General features: G+C 40.9%; 1 protein-coding gene across 4 annotated transcripts; it reads left to right on the forward strand.

Annotated features, from left to right (window-relative positions):
* The first annotated feature begins 818 nt into the window (after positions 1-818).
* Positions 819-14,820, forward strand: map3k14a (mitogen-activated protein kinase kinase kinase 14a). Of its 4 annotated transcripts, none has more exons than XM_049560834.1 (16): positions 819-838; positions 7,628-7,897; positions 7,985-8,066; positions 8,182-8,404; positions 8,765-9,154; positions 9,242-9,376; positions 9,466-9,595; positions 10,003-10,131; positions 11,437-11,541; positions 11,641-11,798; positions 11,891-12,041; positions 13,245-13,562; positions 13,643-13,752; positions 13,948-14,086; positions 14,186-14,286; positions 14,386-14,820. In XM_049560834.1, exons 2-16 carry the CDS (start codon positions 7,642-7,644, stop codon positions 14,545-14,547), a joined length of 2,589 nt encoding a protein of 862 aa, XP_049416791.1. In that variant the 5' UTR covers positions 819-838; positions 7,628-7,641; the 3' UTR covers positions 14,548-14,820. The 4 variants fall into 4 exon arrangements, with proteins under 4 accessions (XP_049416791.1, XP_049416788.1, XP_049416789.1 ...); XM_049560831.1 differs by lacking the exon at positions 819-838 and adding an exon at positions 1,194-1,326; XM_049560832.1 differs by lacking the exon at positions 819-838 and adding an exon at positions 5,420-5,574.
* The last annotated feature ends 1,146 nt before the right edge of the window (positions 14,821-15,966 follow it).

Below are 15,966 nucleotides of genomic sequence, written 5' to 3' on the forward strand. Positions count from 1 at the left end.
CAGAATCAGAATCAGACTTAGAATTAGAATCAGAACCACAATTAGAATCATCAGACTCAGACTCAGAACCAGAATCTGACTCAGACTCAGACTAACAACCACAATCAGAATCAGAATTAGAATCAGAACCACAATCAGACTCACAACCACAATCAGAATCAGACTAAGAAATAGAATCAGAATCAGAATCAGATTCAGACGCATAACCACAATCAGAATCAGACTCAGAATTAGAATCTGAACAACAATCATAATCAGACTCAGACTCAGAACCTAAATCTGAATCAGGAATACTTTATTGATTGAGGGACAGAAAATTGTGATTCCTTACAGTTGTTTCAATGTAAAGAATAGGGAATTATAGTAAGAATAACAGTATGAAATAATATGATGTAAATATAAAGCAATAAAATACAATAAAATAGATAAAAGGTAGCCTGGTTCAACTGAGTAGGCTTGCATCTCTGGTCTGGCATACTGAAATGAATTTGCAATTTATCTCGTCCAAACGATCGACGGACCAATGAACGCCGGGGGTGGGGGCGGGTCTAGCGATTAGCCAATCAGTGCCACGCTGATGTCAAGCTATACGCCGGTGGGTAACTGGTGAGGATAGCAACAATGGCGACCGCTACAGATCCTACAGACCACATTAACGATGCTATCGAGGTATTTCGCCACTACTCCCGTTAATGGAGGACCAAATTAAGGAAGCTGCTAAACTGGATTTAACGGCGATGCAGCTGGACGTGCATGACGACGGAGACATTTTAAACGGGCAATGCTCGCTTGTTTTCGGCACCCCCAAGGCATGGATACTAATGACGTCAGATTCTGGGTGAGTCATTGATCTCTACTGATTGGTTAGGGAAAAATCAAATTCCCTCCCTCTTGTAAATCGCCTTCAATGGAGGCAATGTCAGATGGAAGGTTCTGGGAGCTTCAGTCTGACATTCAGGCTAGATAAAAGGTGCATTATGCTACAATGTTAACACTACTACTTAATATATTAAGAATAACATATACATCTTCGCTGTGCTGAGTCTGTAAGTGTGTATTGATATACAAATATGTGCACTGTGCTACATCACACTGTATGCTTACTAAAACATGTACACAGAGGTAGCACTAAAACATTGTCAAAGAAGCCCAACAATCAATAACTAATAATCACGAAAAATAGATTTATCATCGTGGCATTATGAATACCATTACAGTAAAGTTAAGGAAACATGCATTTATTTTGAAATTTAACCGGAAGCCAATACTCTAGACTTAACTGATGATCTGATCGCCATCGGCCGACGCCTACTTATAGGAAGATCGGTAAGTGAAAAATCTACTGTACATATAACGTTTAATTAAATAGTTTAACCAGTTTAATGACCTCAATCTTTTCTGCTTTCTTTTGAGACAACGATTATAACGTTAACAAAAGTTCCGGTTTCTCAATGAGCGGCAACACGGTCTAAGTTTTATGTGTAATGGCGATAAATGTGGCTAGAAGGAAGTAATTATGTTAGCTCACTAACATCACGTACACACGTTTAAAGAAGAATACAGCTAACGGGAGATAGAAGCTAGGTTTATACGATTATATGTTGATTTGTGATAAATAAACACAGTGAATATTAAACAGTGAATGGTAGGCTGCTGTTAATGTAAGCTTCACGGTAACGTTACATTTCACCAAACTTTTCAGACCCGCTCATCCGCCTGTTGAAACCAGATGTGTGTGATTAAAACAACTCCAGCTTGCTTGTGTTTGTTCTGTAGGTCTCATGAAAGGACCTCCTTTGTGTTAACTTTAAGAAAAATAATCTGAGAATAAACACAAGAAGCATGTCAGTGGTTACAAATAACGTTACTGCATACAAAGCTATTATATACATGTAATGCATATGAAAGAGAAAGGTGTTTTTTAAATCATTTTGACCTTATTATTCACTAACTTTATCTAAGAGTTCCCATAATAGTTATTATGTTAATTTCATGTAGTCCAATATTGATATATTTCATGTAGCTATCAGCTCATGTCAGCCTAATTGATATATTAAATATTCAGGCGTTATTAGCCCGTATCTACCAGCTTTAATTGTTTTACATTTGTCAGCCTTGACAGGTACTGCATGTAGAGTCCCAGTCTTGGTCATTCTCCACTCTGCACAAATACATGCGGGACAATTCTTGGCCCGGAGTCAAACTCCTGGCCTGCATTTATAGTTAAGCAGTCCTGGCCTGGGTCCGGCTTTGAATGAGAAACCAATGGTGTCCTGTCAGAGCAAATGTCCTCTTTACTTTTCTCTGCAAAATAGCAAGAAAGTGCTGAAAAGACAATGAATTTTCTCCACCTACGAAGTGGGGTGCCACTCCTCCTGAACACTAAAGTGGAGTTTACAACTCACATTTATCTTAGTCACAATACAGTTAATTTAGTTTATTAGGATCCCCATTAGCTACAGCATTGCAGGAGCTACTCGTCCTGTGGTCCACAAGACAGACTGTACATCGTGATAATGCAACCATTAGCACTTGGCGTCTTAACATATAACATCAAAGAATAAACAGGATACGACTAAAGCACGCAGACAAGACACGCTCGCAAATGATGATACAGTCCATTTCACTCTTGTATTCAATACAATAATCAAATTATATGAAGTAGTCCATTTCACTCCAGTGTCCCCAACACCTTGCAAATCCTAATACTGCTTGTTTCACTAAGGTATTCAATGCAATAATCAAAGCACACGTGTAGCACAGTATATTCTACCATTGTATGTAACAAATACATATCATGTAGCCATGTGATTGTTTTAGTCAAGATATCAGCATTAATCCTGGTATGACCTCTATCAAGACTATCTGTGCAGAGTTAAAAGTTGAGTGACAGGGAGAAGCTGTGGAGTGTTATAGACACACTGATGCAATGTGCTGCAAATGTAGAACCAATTTGTGCCTTTCAAATTGCAGTTAATGCATATTACCAGTCGTCTTAAAATGTCTTGCTCGAGCTGACCAGCTGTTCAAAACCCAAAGATATTCAGTTCACAATGATATAAAAGAGAGAATAGCAGCAACATAAACAAAACTGTGATCATATTGTCCTTGTACATGCAGGAAAATTGTCAAGGGAAGTGATCATTTTCAGTTCCTCCACACTCATTGTATGTAACATTGTCATCTGGACGAAAATGTGCAGAAAACATTGATAACAGATGACTTAATGTAATGACACCTATTTTATCATTGTAGTTAATAGTCAAGTACCAGGAATAAGTGAAGTTGTTAGAAGAGACAGAGAGGTCTAACTTGAGGAAGTTGAAGTCAGAGCATTCAGATGTTTTCTTAAATGCTTTGGACATATGTAGTCCAAGACTGGGACATTTTTCCTGAGAAGCAGCCGGCGTTTACCATTTAGGAATGCTTGGCTGTGTGTTTTCTGTGGCCGACTTCAGGTTGCGTCCCTTTTCCCTGTCCTTACTAAAGGCTTTGGAATTTCATTAATCTGTGTGGGTGTACAGCAGAAGTCTGCTCAATATAGCCACTGACTGTATGTGGAGTTAAGCTCAGGACTGCTCTGCAAAACTAGATCACATTTGATTGCACCAATTCATATTTGAGAATTATGATTATTTTGTACTTAACATACTGATTAGGTACATCTGTACATCTCAGAAACTCTAGGCTAATCCTATGCAACAGCCCTTAAGAACTCAAATCTCTGTGTAGTTTATAGCTTTCAGTTCCTGTTGACACTGGAAAAATGACAAACATTCATTGGTCCCAGTTTCTCAATTGTGAGGATTTGCTCTTTGTCTCAGTTTTCCATCATGTTTAAGTGTTATGTCTTTGAGTTGTAGAGAAAACAAGCCAGAAGCAAGCGCTTTAGAAAGTTGTAATGGCAATTTTTTACTTTTCTGACATTTTATAGACCAAACTAGAGTTGCAAACAGTGGTTATTTCTGTTATTGGTTAATCTGCCTATTGTTTTCCTAATTGATTGACCAGCTGTTTGGTCAGTCAATTAGGAAATGGCTGAAGTTAGACGGACAGACTGAAAACCTAATCCTATTAAATAAAACTGATGTTGACAAAGTTTTCCTTTGGGGACATTTTATCGCAATACTCAGCATATCGCAACATATTGAAAATCGCAATAGCATTGTATCGTGATTTAAGTATCGTAATAATATCGTATCGTGGATCCCTCAGTGATTCCCACCCCCTAACTATTAGCCTAATTGGATTCATTTTTATATGCTGTACCTTTTGATGATGTTTGAGATTTCCTTTCCTGTGTTGGGCCATGTTTGGTCCTGCTGCTACTAATACTCATTATCCAGGCAACATTGCATTGTCAGACCTTTTTTGTCAGAGTTTGAATCACTCAGTGGCTGATAGCCAGAGCAGGCAAAAGCACATGGGAGAAGTTTCCAATATAAACCATAAGACTTTAGATGACTGCCTAATCCTAATTGTATCGGTGTGTCAAACATATTGTTGCCATAACAGCAAACAGTTTCCTTTATAGGCGGCTGTGAACAACTTGCATTAAGCTTTGTGTTCTTGGTTCGTGGTGGAGCCTCTCAAGTGGTATTCTGAATTTCCTGTGTTCTGTGGCAGTTTTTATATGAGTAAGTTGTTTTGCTGCTGAAAAGAAAAGCAAGTGAGATTATTTCAGATAGCTAGATGATAGAAGTCACCTCACATTTCTAGTGACAGCTCATATAATACAGTTGCTCCGAATTCTCATGGTGGCAAATATTTTCCGTAAGATCCTCATAATATCAGATATCAGAAGTTGGCTGTCTCAGTAAAACTCTTGTTTGATGTTAGTTTTTTATGACATGCCATATAGTGGAGAGAGTATGTGGGGGCGTGACATGACATGTGACACACTTATATATATTGGCTGACAACAAGGTACATGCTCATTAGGTTATCAGAGCACATGAAAGGTCACAAAAGTCTTTACATTTCCTTTAGTACTGTGGGTGTGTGCACTAGGTCAAGAACTCTTTTAACAGCATGCGCACAGCGATGTGATGGTTCTGTTGTGTTTTTGACCTAATAAGCAAACATTCTCTTTGTTCATGTTCTGATTTTGATTTGACTTTGATGCTGTAATGATCCCATCAATTATTAACTCTTCTAAGAGTAAAACCTGAGTTTATCTTGATGGGCCACAGAGAGCTGTTGTTCTGCTTTTTAACTGTCCATAGTTCACGGTTGATCATCAAAAGCATAACCAAACATTTTATCCTTTAATCTAGTCAGAGGGAAGAGCAAAGAACCAGCCCTGTTGGAGGGAGTGGAGGGAGGGGGGAATATGGGGAAGTGGAGATGCATTTCCCATAAGTCATTGTCAGCCAGCTCCTCCCCCCCGGGTTGGCTGAGAGCCAGCATCAAGCAGAGCACAGCAGCAGGGACTAAGCTGAGACGTTACCGAGAATCAGAACATGAAGGACGAGGGACACAAACACAGCAGCACCTAGTTTTACTAATGTAGATGACAGGTTATTCAGAGCGGATACACGGGAGAGAAACAGCAGTTCAGTGTGGCATCTGTCGGTACGTCTCCACGCCCCTCGGCCTCACACATACACTGAGTTGTTTTTGTGGTCATGTTGATTGCAGTTGGGTTTTTCTCTATTTCCTTTCCACGTAAATTCATCGGGGTGTGGTGTTGCGCCGGGCTCTCAGAGCACCGGCAGTGTCTTAAGAAGGAAGTGACAGTTGAATTGCTTTGTTCTAGATAGATCTTGCAGTGCATGAAGTCGGCACACAAGGTAATGATTACTAAACTTAAATAGCTTTTGTTGAAATTTGACTTTGACTTTCTTTAGTACTTGAATTAGTACTGTGTTAGTATTGTCAAGGGCAAGAATATGCAACAGTTTTTTTGGCAGCCATGCGATTGTTTTAGTCAAGATATCAGCATTAATCCTGGTATGACCTCTATCTAGACTATCTGTGCAGAGTTAAAAGCTGAGTGACAGGGAGAAGCTGTGTTATAGACACACTGATGCAATGTGCTGCAAATGTAGAACCAATTTGTGCCTTTCAAATTGCATTTAATGCATATAACCAGTGCTTAGATGAAATGAGTGAGTCTCAGGATGTTGATTTTACTGTCATACATGTTGTGATTATTATAACCCCCAAGCCATCTGCAGTCAATTAATTAAATCTTCATTGGAAATTCAGCCTGGCCTAATGTGCTGTAGTTTACTTCCTCCTGAGCGAAACAGAGTACGTGCATGTAACGACACAGTTGCAACTGTCAAAACAAGGCCGGGGTTCAGTTTCCTGTCTCATCTGCCCACAAACTTTCAAAGTTTCGGTTCAAGTGATCATCATGATCCTGAGCGCACTTGACGCAGTCTGATATGTTAAAGTTTAAACAAGCTCTAAAGAAGCACATTAATATGTACGGTACAATGCCCGTCATTGTTTCACTGGAGTGTGTGCATATTTCTGTTGACAGGAGTAAACATCTCATCATGAGTCAAGTATATGAGCTCTTTTTCTTTGCTTGACAGTCTTGGATATGACAAAATGAACGTTTTAGCCCCTTAAAAATAAATGAAACATTAAGAATCAAATCAAAAACAAACAAATAAAACTTAGTAGAACATTTAAGTTGAAAATAGGACAAATATTTAGTTGTCACTTTCCAGTTATTCCACTTTTCTAGGCACCGTCACTCTCACATTAGCAGATAATAAAAAGTCCTTTGTTACATTATCAGGAAGTACAAACTTCACGATGTTTATAAAGGTCAGTTACTAGTGATGATGGACAGCAACCATGTGATTAATACATAGACTTGTGTTAGACTTTTAATGTAACACTTCATGGACAGAGCAATTCATAAAGGAGACAAATGAATTGCCATGGCATTGCCACATATGATTTTGTAAACTACTATTGCAGCATTTAGTCTATTAATCAATATGTTGATTGACAGAATATTAATTGGCAGCCATTTTGTAATCCCATCATTTTTTAAGAAAAATGCCAAATGTTTGCAGGTTTTAGCTTCTCATATGTCAGGATTGATCTGTTTTCTTTGTCATATATGATAGTCATCTTAATATCTTTGGGTTTGGACTGTTAGCCTGACAAAACTTGACATCTGAAGATATTCGCTTTGAGGAATTACACTTTAATACACAAACAGATTATTGAATAAATAATTGGCAGATTTCTTGCAGCCCTATTATAAACTCACAATTGAGACACGGCCAGCATGTCTTTAGTGGAGCTGCATCAATTAATTGATAAATTGTCAACTATTAGATTAATTGCCAGCTAATTTGATAATTGGTTAATTGGTTTGAATAGTTTTTTAAAAGAAAAAATCCAGTTCTCCAAATCTCCTATCTTCTTAAATGTGAATATTGCCTGGTTTCTTTGTTCCTCTATGACAGTAAACTGAGTGAACCGGTTTCCCAAAAAATGCTGCCAAGATTTCAAAAAACAGCTGCACAGAGGTTCAGGCGAACTGTTTATGATCAGTTATTATTACAAATATTACTTATTTGACATTAATGCTCTCATTTGTACAAGTGTGGAGAAAGAACTCAAGTTAGCAACTGCTTATGCTTTTCTCTGTCTCCAGATCCAGCAGATGAAATGGCGGTGAGGCAAAGGATCTTTAACTCAACAGCCCCCTTCTCCGGGTCACCCCAAGCTAAGCTGAAGGGGTCGTACCCATCCTGCTCGGCTGCGGACCAGGAGACGGAGGAGGAGGAAGAGGAGGGGAAGGAGAGCAAAATGGCCGACATAGCCTGTTTCTCCCCTTTGATAAATAAACTCCTGACACATGGGACCGCAGAGCAAGTGGGAGAAATGCCACTGAAGACCTCAACCTTCATTGCCCAAGCTGAATGTAATTATGTCTTTTTGATTTTTTTTTCCCAAATGAATCAAATAACTGCGCCTGGACAGTGTAACATTAACACTCTGCTCTCCTCAGGTGAAACCCAGGACTCCCAACAGTTTAGTCCATCCTGCTTTGAACATTCCTTTGTTCCCTCCCCGAACTGCTTCACCAGCAGGTATAACCTTGACAACATCGCATACGCATTTCAAGCTTCATGTTTGTTTACAAAGGTTATGCTGAATTGTTTAATGCCATGTCTGGAATTTACCACATTTCTTCCTCTTCTTTAGTCTTTCCTCAGAGCACAACAATGTGGCGTGCCCAACCACAGCCTCCATCCAGGAGCCGAGCAGCTTGTCAACACAGCTCACCCCGAGAAAGAGGACCAGGAAGAGACAGAAGCGCAAAGGGAAGAAAAAAGCAGAGAAGAAGAAGGAGAAGCAGCGGCACAGACATCGAATGCCCTCTGGAGTCCCTGAGCAGGAGAGTGGAAGTTCTCTTGTCCGGGTCCTGGTAAGAACTGTGATTACTCTTCACATAGCATAGAGCCTTATGTATGAAAAAGTGATTGAAACCATTTAGAAGTAAGTTGGCACATTGTATACTCTTGTAAAATTTAAAAGAACTGCCTTGTGAATCACCTTCAAGGATAAATTGCCACATTCTTTGGCAGTTGGAGGCTCGACCTCTAGACATTCCCATGCAAACATTATCTTTCCTGTGTCACCAAAGTGAATCACCTAATTCATACAAAGCTGCTTCTCATGGCCTTGAACGTTCAGCCCCCGAGCAAACTCGCCTGAGAATGAAAACATTGTGGAGTCTGAACAACTGTGCCTGATTCTGATTCTGATTTTTGCTCATCTCCTGTAGGAGGAGTCGTCTCTTGTAGGGAGAAGTGACCTCAGTACTTCGTGCTGTAGCAGCATCGAAAGCTCAGAGGAGCAGGACAGAGGGCCTTCACTCTACAGCCGACAGGTCTACACCACAGGCTCCAGTTGCTCTCCTCTGAACTGGAGGGACCAGGTCTGCGGCCCCCTCTCCAGTCTCCATTCCTATGGGCAGGACAGCGACTCTGACTCCCTCAGCAGTCTGGGAGACTATTCGCTGGCCCTTGCTGGCCTCAGGGGCAGCGTCAGTCAGGGGGACCCGTGCTACGCAGGGCCCTTTTTCAAAGATGTGGAGAGGGATGTCAGAGAAGAGGAGGATGAGCTATCAGCATCTGATTCTGTCGTCAACGAGGGAATCATCTTTTACAATGATGTACGTTCTGCTTTAAGTCAAACTGCTTTTTGACTCAGTTTAAAATGTGGTTCAACCAAACTAACTTATATTCTTTTTTTCTATCAGAAAATCCAGCCTGTGGACTCTGAATACAAGGAAGGGAGGGAGTATGTCCTCTCAGAGTTCATCAAGGAGGGCTCCTATGGTGAAGTACACAGCGCTCATGATGTCAACACAGGCTTCAAATTTGCTGTGAAAAAGGTAACACAGAGCCTATCGCCCTCTTTCTGTTTTTCCACTGCCTGGTTTTAAAGTGTGCTCACTCTTTTTTTCCATTCTTTTGTTAACAGATCGCCCTGAAGAGGTTCTGCAGCGAGGAGGTGGGTGCGTGGAGTGCCCTCAGATCTCCTCATGTGGCAGAACTCTTTGGAGTGGTCAGAGAGGGACCTTACGTTGTCCTCTTGATGGACCGCAAATATGGTAAACAAGGCTCACTGCTGCCTTTTACACACAGCACATTTTGCCAGCGCTTACTGCTGATGTTGAGATCGAGGGTGGAAATTGTTGGGCGAGAGGTGATGAATTAAGTGCAAAATAATGAACATTACAGAAAAACGGATGCGATTAGTGTCGAGATGTGGATGTGGGCGGTTCTGGAATGTCAGAAATGACTGTTGAGCTTCCTTGAAGTGCTATGGTCCAAATTACGCCAAACATCTGTGATGGGAGATGCCCGCTTGTTAAACACACATGACATAGCTCACACTTTTACTTTGTCTTCAAATTCCAGGCTGTAATAAAAGAAATGGTGGAATCAGACACCGTGTATCAGTAAATATTAATAAGATATCTCAGTCTTACCCTGGTCTGACTTTATGTTATTCCAGGCTCCCTGGGCCAGCTGATAGCTGAGCGTGGCCGGCTGCCAGAGGACCTAAGTCTCCACTATGACATGCAGATCCTAACAGCACTGGAGTACTTAGGGAAGAAAAAAGTGGTGCATCTAGACATTAAAGGTACGTTACACAGCAGGTGTTTTTATGATTTTTTTTTTTTTTTTTTAACATACAGCAGTTTAACTGATGTTCAAGTCTCAATGGCGTTATTCTAAAAAGGCAAAGCATGAATGGTGATATCATGAAGAAAACTGATTTTAACCACTGAATTTGTATCTTGTAGCCAAGTAGTTACTGATGTTTGACATATCTAAGTCACCTTAGTTATTGCTTTTATTATCGTTACTTTTTTAGTTGTTACTTTTCTCTAAAAAAATGTGGATGAAATTTGAATGTTTATCTCTTTATTGTGCACAACTCAATATTGGATTGTAACATTCATGTGTCCTCTTACTTGTTAATCTTGTAAAGGTTTTTCCTCTAAAGCAATGAATTGTAATAAAATATGAATATAAATGTTTAAATTAAAAGAGGCTTACATATCAGATATTGGCATCGACCCATGAATACTTTCGAGCTAAATTTTAACAGCAGATCAAAGTAGCACAATAGTAAGAACAGTAAAACTAAATGTGTCAGCTTAACTTTTACTTGTCGTGGTAGTGGAAAACAAAAACATACAGAGGAGAGAAAGTCAGATTTCTAATTAGTTCTCATCAGAGGATTATGTGCCTTTGTGCGCAGCTGTTGTGTGGAACACAAGTGTCATAGATACACAGATCTGATCCTCGGCACCTGTGTTGTGAAACTAGACTGCCACAGAGAAGTCAACGGGCTGGGAATTTCCCACAGTGTGACTCACCGCTGCTCTTTAGAGGCAGCGCATGTGCACAGAATCAGGAGAGCAAGAAAGAAAGGCAGAACGAAACAGAGGGGGGGATGGGATGAGGAGCAGGAAGTAGTTAGCGAGAGAACAAAGTACAAACACAGAAAGAAGGCAGAAGATGAAAAATAAAGTCGACAGAAGTATTAAAAAAAAGAAGGAAAGAGAAAAACAAAAAGAGAACTAAGTTAGAGGAAGAGAAAAAGACAGACTTAAGAAGGAAGACAAACATGATTGTGCTGTCGCCGCTCAGGCGCCACCTGGTGTCTGTAATGCCTCAGGAATAGCAGTGACAGCAAATCTCTTTATCTGCTCCCTGTTTGTTACCAGACTCCACATTCATTTCTTATTAAAGTGTTTTCTACAGCAGCTGTCTCTCGCTGATGTCATGTTTCCCTCTTATTTTTGCTCCTTTGTCTGTAGACCATTTCGTGTCTGTGCAGCTGCCCTGTTTCTAATTAAGTCATCCATAAACTACACTGCCCAAGTCATGGAAATCAGTGCTAATGCTTTGGATTATTGACTCTGCTTGTTTCCCACAGCTGACAATGTGTTGCTGTCGGAGGACGGTAGAGACACCTTTTTGTGTGATTTCGGACACGCAGAGAGACTGGACAATCAGGGACAGAGCCTCAGTGGGTCCAAAGGTAAATACAGTGTAACTTTAGCGATTCAGCTAAGAAGGGTGGGTAATTTATCATCCGCCATGTCTTAATTAATTGTTTTCCTGATGTAATTCGATGCAGATATGAAGGGCACAGAGACCCATATGGCCCCCGAGATTGTTAAAGGGGAACCCCGCGGAGCCAAAGCAGATGTGTGGAGCAGCTGCTGCATGTTACTGCACATGCTCAATGGGTGTCAACCCTGGACGAGATACTACACCTGTAGACTCTACCTGAAGGTAAAGAGACACCCTACACCCCACTGTTCAGCCCACTGCTCACCATATTCACATCAGACTTTGACCCAAGTCCGTTGTCGTGATGGTTACAGATTGCTAACGAGCCTCCGCCACTGAGGGAGATCCCACCTGACTGTAGTCCTCTCACAGCTGAAGTTATCAAGGCGGGACTTCAGAAGGATCCAGCTAAGAGAGCATCAGCATCTGGCCTCAAAGAAAAAACTGCCAGAGCTCTGAAAGAAGGTAACTAAACCTGCATAGCGTCTATATCAATGCAAGTGGTGTGTTCATACACACACACACACACACACACACACACACACACACACATATACACAGTTAAATTAGTTCAAGGCTCTATATTACTGTCTTGTAACAAACGCAGAACAAATGTAGAGTTTAGGTACATCTCCATATGCATTAAATATGGGTTGTAAGGGTACCATACCATAAGTGTTTGGTGGAAACATGGCTATAGTGGAGTAATGGTATCGAGAATGAAGTCACGCTCCTTCTGTGTGTGTTGTAATCCAAGCTTCTCTGTTCTTAGTTTTGGTAGCTGGGCCAGTCACATGTGCATGATAGTGGACATGAATCAATCAATTTGAAACTTTTGGCCCCCCTCACGCACGACCTCCCACACAGCTTTGTAAAAGCAAATGGTCGAGTGCAATTCAAAATGTTAAGCTGTTTGCCAGTGGTGTCCCAAACATTCTACTGAAACCATCAGCCTTGAGCTACCTAAACATATTTTACGGGATGTTTTTTGAAGCTAGCATTAGAAGGATAGGAAGCAGGCTAATAGTTTCGTAACACACTGATTTAGGTCACTGTAGATTGAAGATATAGCTCCTTACTGAGTTTAAAATGTTACTAATATTTCTTAAATAACTTAAAATCAGTATTCGAACAGAGTAATAGCCAAGATGTACACCCTCTTGCTTGTCTAGTGTACTACCTTGTCACTTGACCTTGCTCACAAGAGGGTAGCTTTATTGCTCTGATTATCTCGGTGTGTGTTCAGGTGGTTTACAACATCTTGCTGAGAACACGAAGGGTAGGGGAAGGCGTGGCTGACACCTACATTTGATTTGGTCTCTGATGCTGGTGCTCTAGTGTGACATCTAGTGGTTTTAAATGTTATAGAGCCTTTAACCACATAACATATTATGATATAATGCCATGTATTGTAGCCCCACTTTCTTATGTAGAGACCTGATAATTTACAGAGATCTGCACTTTGCTGTCTTGTCTCAGGCTGATGTTCAGTTCCAGTATCTTTTAAGCACAATATTTTCTGTAAAGAAAGGTATAGGTAATTTTTTAACCTAAAAAAACTATAAAAGCAATAGGGAGAAAAACATCATTTTTAAAAGGAATAATTCTTTTGAATGCATCATTATGAACTTTGTGAAGACTTAATGTATTGTGTTTGTGTGACTGCAGTGGGAGGACTCACCAGCCCGGTGAAGGGACCATACACTGAGCCCCTGCATTTTGCCAACAAACCTCCCGACTCCCTGCAACTTCTCAACAGCAGTGTTAACTATGAGGATGAGGAGGAACATCAAGAGTCTGTTGAGGAATTGATCACAACAGGGAGGATGGAGGAACTGAATGATGATGATGACGTGGAGGCTGATTTGAAAGAGTCAAAGCGAGACTCATCTTTCTGTTCCCAAATGCTGATCTCTGAGCCAAACCACAAAAGGGCCAAGAAGATCACCACTGTGCCTGAACTTGAGCTACGTAAACTGGAGCGAGGTGAGGTTTCTCTCTGTGTTCTGCTTAGTTTTGTGTGTTAAATGCTTGCATTCTAACATTGTTCCTATGCTTAATTGCAGATTTCTACCTGAGCAGTCTGTCCCAGCTCCACTCAGCTGAAGTGCAGGAGCAGCTACTGTCTTGTCTCAGCAGCGACCATTATTCCACCTGGGAACCTTGGGACAAAAAGGTAACCCAAAGTTCACAATTTTATATAATTTTTAATTTCATATAAAAATTAGTCAATTTGGCCTGACCAAATACTCAAATATAGCAAAGTTGGGTCCATTAAACAAAGAACTTCATTGGTGTTTACCCATTTTGGCTAAAGCATTAACAGAATCACTGTTTGACTTGTGTTCCTCTTTTTCAACCCGTATTCTAGGACTCCGGCCGCTGGTCCCTGAGCCCAGGAGACGACCTCAGCTCTGGTGTCTTCTCCTACAACAGTCAGCCAGACGTGCAGGTTTCCAGTTTGGATTTCTTGAACCACACACAGCTACCACCACCCTGCTGTTTTGAAGGTGAGATAAAGACATTAACATGTCACCTCTTTTAAACTTTGCAATGTACCAAACTGTAACACAGATCTCTCTGTGCTCTGTGATGTGTGTGTGGCTCAGGGGTGGATGTCTGCATCAGAGACTTCAACAGGAGGAGCATCCGCATCAGAGAGACACGCAGGGTAAAAGTGGGCCACATCGCCACTGGAATCAGTGATCAGGTAAGCATGTAGCAGCCCTCACATGCTCATGTGTCAAGACTGCTGTTCATGTTAGTCTGTTTCAGTGTTTAATGTGTAAATGTGTCTGTCCTTTTTTAGATCTCTGAGAGGGTTTTCACCCTGGAAACCCAGCAGGGCCAGCAGGTCGCTCACGATGAGGAGGTGCAGGAGTCCGGTCTGGAGCTCTGCTGTGTTCCTGCTCCAGACTTCAGCTCTGCCTGGAGGTGGAGGATCAGAGACGGAGTGCTGGAGACGAGATAGAGCCCTCAGCTCTCTCCCATTGGCCACAGTGTCATCTTATTCATCACCTCATGGCCTTCTGTTGAATTGTTTCAAGTGTTTGCCTTTCAGTTGTCTGAGTGTGCGAGGGCCATGCCTTCACGAGGGGTAAAATCCAATTTTTGTAGCACACTTGTCTCATGTTTTAATTGCCATAAAGGGGGTGGGGGGGCTTTTTGACCACTGTGATGTTTACATGTTTCACCCTTTCTTATTACATGTTTACACTGAGTCAATAAACAGCATATGAAACTATGCCGTTGTCGTGGCAATTTTTAGCAGATCTGCTTGGGAGTCAGCAAACAAGACTGAATAGCTTCATGCACGAGAGATTATTCTCTATAGAGAAGGTGCAGCCTCAGGCTCAGAGTTTGTGCCCAGGACAGCGAATACAGGGCGTCTTTATACCTACACTCAGACGACAAGATGATGAGAAATCAGTTGTAGCTTTCTTGGGCTTTCCTGATTTATTTATGTTCTCTTGATAACATCAAAGGAGCATACCTGATGCAATCTAGTATGTAACATGTAAGGTAATCAGCTGTCTTTGAAGGCGAGCTGATAGTGAATGTAAATCTCTTAATGTCAATTAACAACATGTTTACAAAAGGGGAATGCAAAGGTCACACACTTAAACACACATAGGAAGAATGAAACAATATAAGCATATGCATGAAGAAGACAAAGTTCCCACCACACCATGTGAGATACATTATTGATCTCACTTATTGACTTTATTCAAATCCAGCCACTAATACCATATCGATTAATTAGTGTGGACTATGAACATTTCTGCTATATTCAGATAATTTTATCTGGTTTTACTTAAACATGATTGCCATTACAAGGTTGTGAATGCATTTTGTACACTATTTCAGTCTGGCGGACCTAATTCCAGAACAAGACAGCTTCTGGTCTGATTTTTGGTACAGAAAAACATTTTCCTCAGAAAACGATATGTAATGATTTGACAATGCTCTGACCTTTTCTCTATTGCCAACATGACATCAAAAAATCCCCCTTGCGTGACAATTTAAAAGTCGTTGCCTTACTTGAAGTTACTTTTTAAGGGCTGCAGTGTCTGGACTTCCATGACATTTGCAACTGATAATCGAGAGCCCCTGAGGCTCAATCTCAGTGGTTTTGGTGACCCCCTGACCTTTAGGGTTATTATGGATCCTTAAAAAGTCCCAAAAGGCTTTGAAGTCTTTGGTCTAAAAATAAGCTCTTAATTGGTATTGAAAGTTCTTAAATCAATCTTTGAAAGTCTTAAAAAAATGCTGAGACAAGAGGGGTAGTATGAAACCCATTTTTTCAGATGTTGCTTTGTAAAATCCCAAAATGTTAACACTAAAAGTGCTGGTTTTCGCCATTGACGGGTCCAGATTGTTACTCTTAGTG

This window comes from Epinephelus fuscoguttatus, linkage group LG19 (assembly GCF_011397635.1).
Source record: "Epinephelus fuscoguttatus linkage group LG19, E.fuscoguttatus.final_Chr_v1".
Lineage (NCBI taxonomy): Eukaryota > Metazoa > Chordata > Actinopteri > Perciformes > Serranidae > Epinephelus > Epinephelus fuscoguttatus.